Here is a 14,243-nt window from a genome sequence, read left to right as displayed (position 1 = left end):
GCTCCATCACCCTTGTGCTCCAGCCCCTCACCAGCTCCCTTCCCTTCTCTCCACTCGCTCCAGCACCTCAGGGTCTCTCTTGTGCTGTGAGCTGTAGCTGGTCGGGGTCTCTATATGGGGGGGTCTCTATGGGGGGTTCCCCATCTTCTTGCAGTGCTCAGGGCTCTGGGGGGGATTTGACATTGAGCTGAGCCAAGGGCTTCTTTCTCTCCAGATTATCAGCTGACGAGCGCTGAGTTGTCCTCGCTGCCAGCGTTCAGCTCGCCGGGGGGGCTGTCCCTTGGCAACATCTCTGCCTGGCAGCAGCAGCAGCAGCAGCAGCAGCAGCAACAGCAGCAGCAGCAGCAGCAACAACAACAGCAACAGCAGCAGCAACAGCAGCAGCAACAACCGCAGCAGCCGCAGCAGCAACAGCAGCCGCAGCAGCAGCACCTGGTTCCTGTATCACTAGGAAATCTAATGTAAGTGCAATGGGTACCAGGGGCCGCTCAGGTGGTGTTGTCAGAGAGGGGAACGACCTGAAGAACGCGAGCTGGGACCATTGCTGGGTGACGGTCACCTCCCGCTGCAGGGCCCCCCCATTTGTACCGTGCTATGGGAGCAGATGTGCCCACAGCTGCAGGAGCAACCAGTTCCTGAAGTTTGGGGAGTGCTGGCATAGAATCACTGAATCATTTTGGTTGGAAAACACACTCAAGATCACCAAGTCCAACCATTAACCCAACACTGGCACTAACCTATGTCCCTAAGAACTACATTCCCATGTCTTTTAGACAGTGGACCCCTAATACAGAAAGAGGGTGACTTTTAATATTGGAAATGAATTGCTTAATGCCAGGGTAAAAAATGCACTTGCATAGTGGAGGAAGTTTCCAGAAATGGATCCACTTTTAGTCTGGAACAAAGCGTCCACACACTGAGCTTGTTCAAAGTGTCTTAGTCCAAGTGAAGATTTAAGCAACTTGCACTAAGACCCTGGGACAAAGATGCAGGAACTGAAGAGGAGGATTCAGTGACTTTGCCCCAAAGCAGCTTAGGAGTCAGACTAACGCCCAGCCAGGTGAATGTGCGGCTGCACCTTTGTGCGGTGAGGTCAGTGTGTTTGTCCCCTCCTGGAGCACATTTTGCAGGTGTCCCCAGCAGCTCCCTGGACCTTGTGCACCAGCAGATGTGCGGGAAGCCCAGGCAAAGTGTGGGGTTGTAGTAAAGAGGCTAAAGATGTTCCCGGCTTGGAGCAAAAGCGCCCGTCCGAGCGCTCCACTGGATTTGTGCAGCCGTGGAGGGCTCTGGGCAGAGTAACGGGGATGTCACAGCCTGTCCCTCTCCTCTCTATGGCTGGGTCGCTGCTGTGGGGACAGCAGGGGGACTGGGGGTGGTGTCGGATGGGTGCTGGTGTCAGATGGGTGCTGGTGTTGGATGGGTGCTGGTGTCAGATGGGTGCTGGTGTCGGATGGGTGCTGATGTTGGATGGGTGCTGGTGTCAGGTGGGTGCCGGTGTTGGATGGGTGCTGGTGTCAGGTGGGTGTTGGTGTCGGATGGGTGCTGGTGTTGGATGGGTGCTGGTGTTGGATGGGTGCTGATGTCAGATGGGTGCTGGTGTCAGATGGGTGCTGATGTTGGATGGGTGCTGGTGTCAGGTGGGTGCTGGTGTTGGATGGGTGCTGGTGTTGGATGGGTGCTGGTGTTGGATGGGTGCTGATGTCAGATGGGTGCTGGTGTCGGATGGGTGTTGGTGTCAGATGGGTGTTGGTGTCAGATGGGTGCTGGTGTCGGATGGGTGCTGGTGTTGGATGGGTGCTGGTGTTGGATGGGTGCTGATGTCAGATGGGTGCTGGTGTTGGATGGGTGCTGGTGTCAGGTGGGTGCTGGTGTCAGATGGGTGCTGGTGTTAGATGGGTGTTGGTGTCAGATGGGTGCTGGTATCAGGTGGGTGCTGGTGTCAGATGGGTGCTGGTGTTGGATAGATGCTGGTATCAGACAAGCGCTGGTGTTGGATGGGTGTTGGTGTCGGATGGGTGCTGGTGTCGGATGCCAGTATCAGACAGGTGCTGGTGTTGTATGGGTGCTGGTGTCAGGTGCTGGTGTCAGATGGGTGCTGGTGTCGGATGGGTGCTGTTGTCAGATGGGTGCTGGTGTCGGATGGGTGCTGGTATCAGACGGGTGCTGGTGTCGGATGGGTGCTGCCTGTGGGGTTATGCAGAGTCTAATCCTGGCTTGGCAGCAACGCGGTGCGGTCAATCCATAGGTTATGAATTCTGGAGCCATAATAATTCTAATTATGAATCCAGATCCATATTCTAATCCAGATTCATAGGCTAGTCCAGATTCGTAGTCTAATCCAGATCCATTATCTAATCCAGATTCATAGTCTAGTCCAGATTTATAGTTTTGTCCAGATTCATAGTCTAATCTAGATCCATTATCTAATCCAGATTCATAGTCTAGTCCAGATTTATAGTTTTGTCCAGATTCATAGTCTAATCTAGATCCATTATCTAATCCAGATTCATAGTCTAGTCCAGATTTATAGTTTTGTCCAGATTCATAGTCTAATCTAGATCCATTATCTAATCCAGATTCATAGTCTAGTCCAGATTCGTAGTCTAATCCAGATCCATTATCTAATCCAGATTCATAGTCTAGTCCAGATTCATAGCCTAATCCAGATTCATATTCTAATCCAGATTCATAGTCTAGTCCAGATTCGTTGTCTAATCCAGATCCATTATCTAATCCAGATTCATAGTCTAGTCCAGATTCATAGTCTAATCCAGATCCATTATCTAATCCAGATTCATAGTCTAGTCCAGATTCATAGCCTAATCCAGATCCATTATCTAATCCAGATTCATAGTCTAGTCCAGATTCATAGCCTAATCCAGATTCATATTCTAATCCAGATTCATAGTCTAGTCCAGATTCATAGTCTAATCCAGATCCATTGTCTAATCCAGATTCATAACTCTGGATTCGTTAGGCACGGGGTGTGCGGGTTATGAGTTCTGTGGACTGGAGGGTGAAAGGCCACCGATACGATGAATAATGAGAGCCTCCCCGTTGTCTCCTCCTCCACCTGTTTCTCCCCCTTCCTCCTCTCCTCCTCCTCCTCCCCCAACCCTCTGGATGCCCAGACAAGGGAGTCACTTGTCCCACACCACCACTTTGACTGTCAACACCAACCCCAACATCAGCATCAAGTCAGAGCCCGTCTCGCCCAACCGGGAACGAAACACTGCCACCCCGCTCAGCACCTTCCCCCACCAGCCCCGGCACGAGCCCACCGGCCGCTCGCCCGTCGACAGCCTCAGCAGCAACACCAGCTCCTACGAAGGCAACAGCGAGCGGGACGATCCCACCCGCCCCGATTTCGGCTCATCCCTGGGCCTCCTGCGACCCACCAGCGAGCCCGAGGGGGAGAGCCCCTCCGTAAAGCGCATGCGGTTGGATACCTGGGTCACATAACGGGTCCCCACCGGCCCTGGGAGCGTCGCCGGCTCGCAACGCGGCCACGGGGTGGGTGGGAAGGGTGGGAGAGGGGGGGCACGGGGGCAAAACGGGTTATGGGAATGGGATGGGGTGGGGGGGAAAGTATCATAAACTGCCTGAGAAATAGCTTTAGGATTACGTAGGCATTCATTCTAGCGCAGCAGGTGCCGCACGCAGTACGTCCGGCGCTCGGCCGGCGGCCGCGGGCTCGGGAACGGCCGGGGTGTGGCGAACGGGGGACAGGAATCAAATAGCCGCTCCTTGCCGCTAAAAGCAGATCCTGGCGAGATCCCCGCGAGCCGGAGCAGGCGGGGACATCGGGGCGTCCCCCGCGGAGGTCACAATGCGCTCCGAGTGGCCACGCACGGAGCATCCCCCCAAATGCAGCCTCCGGGCTGTCCCAGGGAGAGGCGGTTTGGCCGCGATCCAGCTCTCAGGAAGGGCAAAGGGCTTTGGCAGGTGCCAGTTTTCCTAAAAAATAGCTTTCCTAACCCATTTTTCCTCACCCAGCTCGGGCAGGCAGGTTGGCATTGGGGAGCCTGGCTCAGAAGGAAACACAACGCGCAAAAGCGCGTCGGGGTCCCCGTGGAGCGATGGGGATGCGGGACCCCCCAGTCCCCATGGGGCCAAGGGGACACGGGACCCCCTGGTCTCCATGGGGTGATGGGGACCCCGCAGTCCCCACAGGGCGATGGGGATGCAGGACCCCCCAGTCCCCACGGGGTGATGGGGACATGGGACCCCCTGGTCCCCATGGGGCGATGGGGACCCTGCAGTCCCCGTGGAGCAGATTTTTAAGGCTTAATCCTGTTTGCATCCTTTCTGGCAAATAAGGGAGCTCCGCTGTTCCTGGCCACAGTCATTTAAAACCTTTCCCACCTTGACCCCAAAATGCAGCAGCTGCAGGTTGGAGGGTTTGGAGGAGCCGGGCCCGTTCCTGCTGGCAGATGCTTTAGGGATGGGTTTTGGCCCTGCAAATGCTCTTCTCCGCTGCCAAACGGCTCTTTTGGTGACCGGAGCCTCTCCGGGAGCTGCTTTGTGGCCAATGTCCCCCCAGACCAGCCCAGAAAGAGGGGAGCAAAAAATTCACGCTAGGATTTCGACCTAACGATACGAAACAAAGTTGATGATTATGATGATATGAGTGGGGGAGACTTGCGAGCGGTTGGAGGACGAGAGGAGAACGGGAAGCCCTTCAAAAATGGGGTGAAAACGTGAAAAACAATGGCCAAAGAGGGAAGATGTGGCCAGTTGGGCACAGTGGTGCACGAGCTAAAGAGATGATTGCAGTGAATCTGGCACGGCCCTTCTGAGCGGGCGTCTCCTTCACCTCTCGCCGGCGGTGAAATCGGTTTTGGATGCGGGGACTGGGCAGAGTGATGGAGGCGGCCGGTGCTTGGCCTGCGGTTGAGCTGCCGTTGAGTACCGGCATCTCACCAAACCCCTTGGGGATAGACCAGCTAAGATTCCATGCTAAAATCTTAGAGATACCCAATCGCTGCCACAAAGTTGTTCCAAATGATGATTTAGGGGTGGTTTTTAATGCTAAATTTTGAATCCCCTCTCCTGCTCCAATGCTCCGGAGGGCCTTGGGTGGGCAGCGGGACCCCCGCGCCGCCACGGCGGGCACCCGGCAGGTTTTGTGCGGTTAAACCTTCCACCCCCGGCTCTCCTCCCCGAGCCGCACCCGGCGGGTCCCGCGCTGCGCCGGGATCTCGCCCCGAAGCGCCGGCGCGCACCGGCGGCAGACGCCGATCTCCCTCCGTCCGGCTCCCCGTGGGATGCGGGAGAGCATCGCGCCGACCCCACGACGTACCGGACACGCACCTGAGCTCTTTGCACGGCCTTGCTTTGGAAATTAGGCGGGATTAACGACATCTCATCGGTCTCATTGGTTTGTTTTCCTTCTTCGCCGTCCTGCAAACCAACCAAACGCTCGGTGAGCGGCGCGGCAGGAGGTGAAGACCCCCCCGGAGCCGGCGCCGCTGGAGCTGGTGCAGAGCGACCCCGCGGGGGCAAAAACAACCCCAAACCATTTTTCCTCATTAACCTCACGCCACGTTCACCCTTCTACCTTCAAGCTGAGAGCCTGGAAATAAAGGAGAACCAACCAAGACGCAACCCGGCGCCGGGTTATGGAGAAAGCGCCGGCGCGGTTCGGCGCAGCGCCAAACCAAACGGTGCCGGAGCGGAGCCGCAGCAGCACGGCCGCGGGACTCATTGATCCCCAGGGCCGGCGCCACGGGCAAATCGGGCTCGTTGGAGGCCACCCCGGCGTCAGCTTCGCCGCAAAGCGGTTCCGGGGGTTGGTTTGGTGGGCGTCTTTATTTGGTTGGGCGCTCGGGGTTATTTTATCACCCTGTTTCTTTCATCCAGGTCATTACTCTTTATTTCTCCCCAGACTGTAGCATCCAGTCAACTCCTCCTAATTTTCAAAAGACAACGAGAAGAACGACAATCTAAGAAACCAACACCCTCCTTTGTGCTTCGATAAATGCGTTTCTGATCTAATTTGATTTCTCGTGCTCATCTGTACTGTTGACAGTTCCAATTGTGTATAATTTTCCTTTTTTAATTTGGAATTTTCGCGTTGTATAGGGTTTAGTTTTAAAATATATATATATATATATATATTTTCCATTTTTTAAAAAGGGGTGTTGCAAACAAACAAACAATTGCACGATTTAAATGACAATAGTTAAAATGCTGCAGTTTTTAGAGATGTGGAAGCAAAATGGAGCTTATTTATTCTCAAAGGCTATAAAGGTGTAAAATGCATGAAGAAAACAAACAAAAAAAAACATTTACAAAAAAGGAAAAAAAAGACAAAAAAGTGTAACCTGAACAAAGTGTAGCGTTAAAATTAATTTTAAACGATGACAACAAGAAGAAAAAAAGACAAAAAACAGCTAATATATTGTGTTTGGGCTAGTTTGCTTTTGTTTTTAATTGTTCCTTTTTTGGAGAATGAAATACAATTGTGTATATTTTCATATAAGAAGTATGCACTGATATGTTTCGAAAATGATATATTACTTTCTAAAAGTGTGGTTACTTACCAAAGTCTGTTTCTGATCTTTACCTTCTTGAAATCCCTGTGGAGCCTGGAACACGTGCGCTCGGGGCTCGACGCCGCGGGGCGGATGCAGAGGTAAGCGGGGGGTTTGCACCCCCGGGGCCGGTGCCGAGCGGTGCGACCCCCCCACCCCTCCACCGGCACCAGCAACGCCGGGAAACCCCGGTCCCCACAGGGTGATGGGGATGTGGGAGCCCCCGGTCCCCTTGGGGCGATGGGGACCCCCTGGTCCCCGTGGAGCAATGGGGATGCGGGACCCCCCGGTCCCCATGGGGCCAAGAGGACATGGGCCCCCCTGGTCTCCATGGGGTGATGGGGACCCCACGGTCCCCACAAGGCGATGGGGATGCGGGACCTCCCAGTCCCCACGGGGTGATGGGGACATGGGACCCCCTGGTCCCCATGGGGCGATGGGGACCCTGCAGTCCCCATGGAGCAATGGGGACATGAGACCCCCCAGTCTCCATGGGGCAATGGGGACCCCCCGATCCCCATGGGGTGATGGGGACCCCCCAAGTTCTCATGGGGCAATGAGGACGCGGGACCCCCGGTCCCCATGGGGTGATGGGGACGTGGGACCCCTGGTCCCCATGGAGACACCCTGGTCCCCATGGGGCGATGGGGACCCCCTGGTCCCCATGGAGCAATTGGGACGCGGGATCCCCCAGTCCCCATGGGGCAATGGGGACGCGGGACCCCCGGTCCCCATGGGGTGATGGGGACGCGGAACCCCCCTGGTCCCGTTGGGGCGATGGGGACATGGGACCCCAGTACCGGGCTGGCTGGTTTTGGGGACACGGGGCTGGTGCTGGTGGACGTGGCTGCGGTGCCGGCGCTGGGGGGGCGGCTGTGACCCCCGTCCCGGGAAGCTGGTCTTTCCCTGGGTTTGGCAGAGCCAAGAGCAGCGGGATTTTGGGGTTTCGTGCTGGCGGTGGGGACTGGCCGGATCCGTGGTGTCCCTTGATGGGACGATGCGTTGCAGGGAGGCAAATGCAGAATACAGGGGACATCTGTGTGCCGGGGGGAGTGAGCGGGGTCTGTGCCGCCGGCGTGTGCCGGGGTAACCGGGCTTGTGGCCCTGACTGGTGCGAGGAGGAGGAGGAGGAGGAGGAAGGGGACATGGGGTCGGGCTCAGGCGATGCTGCTGTGACAACTTTAGGAGCAGGATGGGGTGACAAGTCACCTACGCACCCCAGGGGGAGATTTGGGAGCGGAGCTGGACCCTAAACGGCGCCTCAAACTTCAAATGTGATATTTGAGCTGCCGGGGTGTATTGAGGATGGTGATGGATGGATGGATGGGGACGATGTCACCTGCGCCGAGGGGCTGTGAGGTGACCAACCGGGTCAGATGTGAGGGGACTGGGTGACCCTGTGGCCACGGGGTGGTTTGGGGATCGGCTGTGTTGGGGGCTCGGATGGGGCTGCTTGTGCTTTGGCGCTGGGGGGTGTGGGAGATGCGGTGGGTTGTGGTTGTGCAAGGGGCACCCCCGAGCTGGCGGGGAGACCCTTGGATTGTCACCGTCGCGTTGTGTGACGGCGTCGGGGCTGGTGAAAGCAGAGCTGGTTGCAAAGGGCTGCGCGTGGTCCCGGGAGGGAAAGCGGGGCGAGGGGGAAGAAAATGATTTCGCTTTCTTCTTCTCAAAAAATCTCAGCGAAGCAGGGAAAAAATAATCCTTAAGAATCCCACCTCCTGCACTTCCCCCCCATTCCATTGAAATCCCCCCATGTTTTTGTTGGAAAGTTGGTCACCCGCTCTGGAGAAAACGCTGCTGGGGACAGGGGCTCATGGGGGCCCGGCCGTGCCGTGTCCATCCCCAGCGCCATGTCCTGCCCTCCCCTCCATCAGTTGGGAGGTTTGGGGAGATTTGGAACACCCCAAGTGGCAAAAATTCATCCCGTCTGCCTCTCCTGGGGGCCACGGGCGAGTCTGTAACTGCAGATGGCAGCTGAAGGATTGCTCTTGTTTCCCTTTCCCATTTTTGCATCATTTTACTCTGGCTTTCCCTCTCCCCTCCCCTCCCCTCCCCTCCCCTCCCCTCCCCTCCCCTCCCCTCCCCTCCCCTCCCCTCCCCTCCCCTCCCCTCCCCTCCCCTCCCCTCCCCTCCCCTCCCCTCCCCTCCCCTTCCCTTCCCTTCCCTTCCCTTCCCTTCCCTTCCCTTCCCTTCCCTTCCCTTCCCTTCCCTTCCCTCTCCTCTTCTTCTCTTCTCTCCTCTCTCCTCCTCTCCTCTCTCCTCCTCTCCTCTCTTCTCCTCTCTCTTTCCTTTTCCTTTTCCTTTTCCTTTTCCTTTTCCTTTTCCTTTTCCTTGTCCTTGTCCTTGTCCTTGTCCTTCTCCTTTTCCTTTTCCTTGTGCTTGTCCTTCTCCTTCTCCTTTTCCCTTTCCTTCTCCTTTTCCCTTTCCTTCTCCTTCTCCCTTTTCCTTCTCCTCCTCCTCCTCTTCCTCCTCCTTTTCCTTCTCCTTTTCCCTTCCCTTTCCTTTTCCCTTCCCCTTGCCCTTCCCTTTTCCCTTTTCCCTTTTCCCTTTTCCCTTTTCCCTTTTCCCTTTCCCAACAACAACCTCAACCAGACGTACACACGATGACATTTTCGCTACCTCCGTCGCCGTTCCCCGGGAAGCCAGCGGCCACGCTGGGGCTGTCAAGGGCCTTCCCTTCCCTTCCGCCTTCTCTCCAGAGATTTTGTCTCCCATATCCACCTTTCTCCCCGCTCCTTCCCTCTCACTGACCTTTCACTCGTCGTATTTCACCTGGCTACTGTAACTGTAAATAGCGAGTTTCGATATGTTAGCAATGGTAACAGTACAGAGAACTGTTTGCGTTTGGATTTTTTTTTGGTTGTATTGATATGAAACGAGATTATATTTTTGTCAGAGTATATTGTAATAAGACCGACTTCGGACATGGCCGAACTGTACAGATATTCCTTGTTTAACCCTCTTGGCTCTTCCCGTGTGCCCCATCCCTCCCCACTCCCCGATTTTCCATCCCCGTTGGGTACCCAGCTGGGGATGCGATGACTTGAACGCCAGTGATGCTTTTCCCCAAAGTGCTTGTGTGTCACCTCAGAGTGCTCGTGTGTCACCTCAGAGTGCTCGTGTGTCACCCCAAAGTGCTCGCGTGTCACCCCAAAGCGCTGTCATGTCACCCCAAAGCGCTGTCATGTCACCCCAAAGCGCTGTCATGTCACCCGGGGGTTCAGCAACACCCAGAAGCACCTTTGATTGAGTCCTGGCAATAGGGACCCAGCGGGTGCGCGGGACGGCTCCCGACAGGCATCGGGATGCTCCCAGCTCCCTTCTCCTTCCCCAGCGAGTGGAAAACACCTTTATTTTCCGGTTTATTGCTCTGGAGCTGCATTTTCTAAGAGCAACACCTTTAATTTCAAATGCTTGCTTGAAGCCAGAAGAGGGTGGTGTGGCTCAGGGAGCCGCACCGGGTATCCCACTGCACCTCGGGTGGTTTTACTGGGAACTGGGGGTTTTAGGACATCCCCAATGCCATGAGCAGAGCAACACAAGATGTCACTGAGCCGCTGACCCCCTACATTTTACCACCAGCTTCATGGTGGGGAAAATAAGGGATTTCTTGACCTTGCTGGTTTGCGGAGGAGAATTTTCCCACCGGAGCCACCAAGATGTAAAGTTTGGCGCAGTTCTCTGAGTGGGAATGCGCGGCGGAGCAATACGGAGCATCCTGGGTGGAAACGGGGACGGGACCAGCGCTGGGACGTCCCCATGGGCTCTCAGCATCTCCCTTTGAGTCGAGGGACAAGCAGCCGCTGTCGCCACCGCTCCCCACGGCTCTTTCCCAGCAGTTTGCAGGCAAATATGGTGCTGGAACGAGCAGGGACCGTGGCGGCTGCGCCGCTGCATCCCCTCGGTGAACAGGTCCCTCTGACGGCCGCGTGTTGGGTCCTCGTTCTTCCCCCGTCCTATTTCCACGTAAAGCAGGTAGCACGCTCTGCAACAACCTTTGCAAAATAGACGAGACCCTTAAAATGATGCACTAAAAGGTGAATAAACCGACTCCCTCCCCAATTTCTGCGGGTGATGGTCACTCGGTGTCCTGCGCGGCTCAGCCCGTCCGCACCGGCACAGGTGGCTCTTCCCCCCCAGGATGCTGCACAGAACGTGCGCTGCCCCCAGTAGTTTTATTTATTGTTTTGAGAAGCAGTTTAAAAGGAAAAAACAAACAAAAAAAATACACCAAACCGTGTATCTATAAATATATCTATATTTTTAACCTTTTGTTTTTTCCCGATGCTCCTCCGTGTGTGTGCGTGTGTGTGTGCGAGTCAAGGGGCTCTGCGCCCGCGGGTGGCGGATGGGGACAGTGGGGGAACGGTGACAATGGGGGAATGGTGACAGCGGTGGGACGGTGACAGCAATGGGATGGTGACAGCGGTGGGACGGTGACAACGGGGGAATGGTGACAGCGGTGGGATGGTGACAGCAAGGGGACGGTGACAACAGGGGAATGGTGACAGTGGTGGGTTGGTGACAGCAAGGGGACGGTGACAGCAGTGGGTTGGTGACAGTGGTGGGATGGTGACAACAGGGGAATGGTGACAACGGGAATGGTGACGGTGATGGGATGGTGACAGCAGTGGGACGGTGACAGCGGGGGGACGGTGACAATGGGGGAATGGTGACAGCGGTGGGACGGTGACAGTGATGGAATGGTGACTGCGGTGGGATGGTGACAGCAATGGGAGGGTGACAACGGGGGAACGGTGACAACGGGGGAATGGTGACAGCGGTGGGATAGTGACAGCGAGGGGACAGTGACAGCAGTGGGTTGGTGACAGCAGTGGGATGGTGACAACAGGGGAATGGTGACAGCAGTGGGTTGGTGACAGTGGTGGGACGGTGACAACGGGGAAATGGTGACAGCAGTCGGACAGTGACAATGGGGACACAGTGACAGCATTGGGATGGTGACAGCAGTGGGACGGTGACAGCAGTGGGACGGTGACAACAGGGGAACGGTGACAACGGGGGAATGGTGACAACGGGGAAATGGTGACAATGGGGGAATGGTGACAATGGGGAATGGTGACAGCGGTGTGACGGTGACAGCGATGGGACGGTGGCGCTCGTCCTGCGGACGGGACACAGGGACCATGGTGTCCCTGCTCCGTAGCAGCTCCTGGGGTGCGACGCATCGCGATCGAGCAGCAGCGCTGGGAGGGTGGGAGGATTTACACCAAGAGCTCGTGACTTTAACCGGGATCTTTGCCTCATTCCGTCTTTCTTTTGAGTATTTGCACCCCAAGAACCTCCCGAGTGCTGGGGACGCCGTGGCCCCCGTCCCCGTCCCCTCCCGTCCCCGCTCCCCACCTGCACCCGTGACAATCAGTGGCTCCTTCCCAGGGACTGCAGCACGTGGTTGAGACGTCTGTTGCGTTTTTCAATATTCCTTTTTTTGTGCTGTATGGTGATGCGTTATTGTATATTCCACAATAAGAAAAGGAAAAAAAAGAGCTAAAAAAATGAGAATAATAATAATTACCATGAGAAATTCTTATGAGTTTTGTTTGGAAACTCTTTCACTATATTTGTTGTAAAGAGGTTTACTATTAAAAAGAAAAAAAATACACGTTTCTGATAATTTTTTGTGCCTCTGGTTCTTTCTTTACCACCCTCCCCACCCACCCTGTGCTGCTGCGGGTGGCGCTTGGGGTCTGGGGTTCCAGGTCCCACCAGAAACCTGGTGAGGTGGGGATGCTGGGGTGCGGATGCTGAGGTGCGGATGCTGAAGTGGGGATGTTGGGGTGGGGATGTTGAAGTGGGGATGATGAGGATGTTGGGGTGGGGATTTCTGGGTGGGGATGCTGGGGTGGGGGTGCTAGGGTGGGGGATGTTGGGGTGGGGATGCTGGGATGGGGATGTTGGGGTGGGGATGCTGGGGTGGGGATGCTGAGGTGGGGATGCTGAGGTGGGGATGTTTGGGTGGGGATGCTGGGGTGGGGGTGCTAGGCTGAGGTTGCTGAAATGGGGATGCTTGGGTGGGGATGTTGGGGTGGGGATGTTGAAGTGGGGATGCTAAGTTGGGGATGTTGGGGTGGGGATTTCTGGGTGAGGATGCTGGGGTGGGGATGCTGGGGTGGGGATACTGGAGGGGGGTGTTGGGGTGGGGATGTTGAGGTGGGGATGCTGGAGGGGGGTGTTGGGGTGGGGATGCTGGGGTGAGGATGTTGGGGTGGGGATGTGGGGGTGGGGATGTTGGGGTGGGGATGCGGGGGTGGGGATGTTGGGGTGGGGATGATGAGTTGGGGATGTTGGGGTGGGGATTTCTGGGTGGGGATGCTGGGGTGGGGCTGTTTGGGTGGGGATGCTGGGGTGGGGCTGTTTGAGTGGGGATGTTTGGGTGGGGATGCTGGGGTGAAGATACTGAGGTGGGGATGCTGGGGTGGGGATGCTCCATGTGTCACCTGGGCCCGGCAGCCAGAGGTGATGCTGCTGTCCCAGCTCCCTCAGGTAACCCATGCACGGGCAGGAGCTCACACGGATGCGGGGCAGTGGGATCCAGCGGGGACGGCCACAGGGACGCTGGAGCTGGAGCCGGTCCTGCTTTCCTGCACAGGGTTGTCCCACCCCACCGCCCACACCCTGTCCCTTGTCCCCAAGGGATCCAGCTGGTCTGAGGACCCACGGACACCCCTTGCTCAACAAAAAGCTATGTGGGGTGACGGCCACCCCAGGATCCTCTTAGGGGCTACCACGGAGTTTCTGGTGCCTCCTTGCAGTGTCTTTGTCCTGTTTGCTCAGCCGCGAGGGACACCCTGAGCCGTTTCCTCTGCTCCTGGCGCTTGTTCCTGGGGAGCAGAGCCCGACCCCCCTGGCTCCAAGCTCCTCTCAGGCAGTTCAGAGATCAGAAGGTCTCCCCTCAGCTCCTGTTCTCCAGCTGAACCCCCAGCTCCCTCAGCCGCTCCATCACCCTTGTGCTCCAGCCCCTCACCAGCTCCGTTCCCTTCTCTCCACTCGCTCCAGCACCTCAAGGCCTTTCTTGGTGGGAGGGGCCCAAAACTGCCCCCAGGATTCATGGTTTGGCCTCCCCAGTGCCGAGTCCAGTGGCACAATCCCACTCAAAGCTTTTCGCAGTGGGTGTCAGAGCATCTCCTGCCCCCCACCCCTATTAGAACAAGAGGGGATTTATGTTGGGTTCCCAGTAAATGTCTCTACCAAAGGGCTGTTGTCGCTTTGGGGGTCCCCATCGAACACCCCAGATGGCTGCTGGATATCAGTGGGGCCACGCTGTCCCCAGGGATGTCACCATGTTCTCCCCAGGGATGTCACCATGTTCTCCCCAGGGATGTCACCAGGTCGTTATCTGCAGTGAGGGCAGCGAGGTTGGATTTAGGAACAATTTCTTCCCCAAAGGGCTGTGGGGCATTGAACAGGCTGCCCAGGGCAGTGCTGGAGTCACCATCCCTGGAGGGCTGGACAGACGGACATGAGGTTCTCAGGACATGGGGCAGGGGCAGGATTGGGGTAATAGTTGGACTCGATGATCTTGTGGGGCTTTTCCAACCAAAATGATTCTGCGAAATGCTACCTCCCAGAAAAAAGAACACCTCAAATTTTCAACCCCAAATTCCCTGCACCTGCAGCCTCCCCAGGGGGTTCAAGCCATGACCCCTTGTCTGTTTCCTTTAATGTTTTGAATGCAAAGTTATGAAG

The 14,243-nt window shown here is 56.3% G+C and overlaps 1 protein-coding gene across 17 annotated transcripts in view; it reads left to right on the top strand.

Annotated features, from left to right (window-relative positions):
• Positions 1-3,524, top strand: part of MEF2D (myocyte enhancer factor 2D) — an 80,409-nt gene extending 76,885 nt beyond the window's left edge. For all 17 annotated transcript variants that reach the window (XM_065857578.2, XM_065857575.2, XM_065857574.2 and 14 more), the window contains 2 exons: positions 215-461; positions 3,132-3,524. In XM_065857578.2, the coding sequence (XP_065713650.1) occupies positions 215-461; positions 3,132-3,462 (578 nt within the window). In that variant the 3' untranslated portion in view covers positions 3,463-3,524. The remainder of the gene's footprint in view (positions 1-214; positions 462-3,131) is intronic.
• The last annotated feature ends 10,719 nt before the right edge of the window (positions 3,525-14,243 follow it).

This window comes from Patagioenas fasciata, chromosome 30 (genome assembly GCF_037038585.1).
Source record: "Patagioenas fasciata isolate bPatFas1 chromosome 30, bPatFas1.hap1, whole genome shotgun sequence".
Lineage (NCBI taxonomy): Eukaryota > Metazoa > Chordata > Aves > Columbiformes > Columbidae > Patagioenas > Patagioenas fasciata.
The sequence above is the reverse complement of the archived record's forward strand: the minus strand, read 5'-3'. Positions and strand labels throughout refer to the sequence as shown.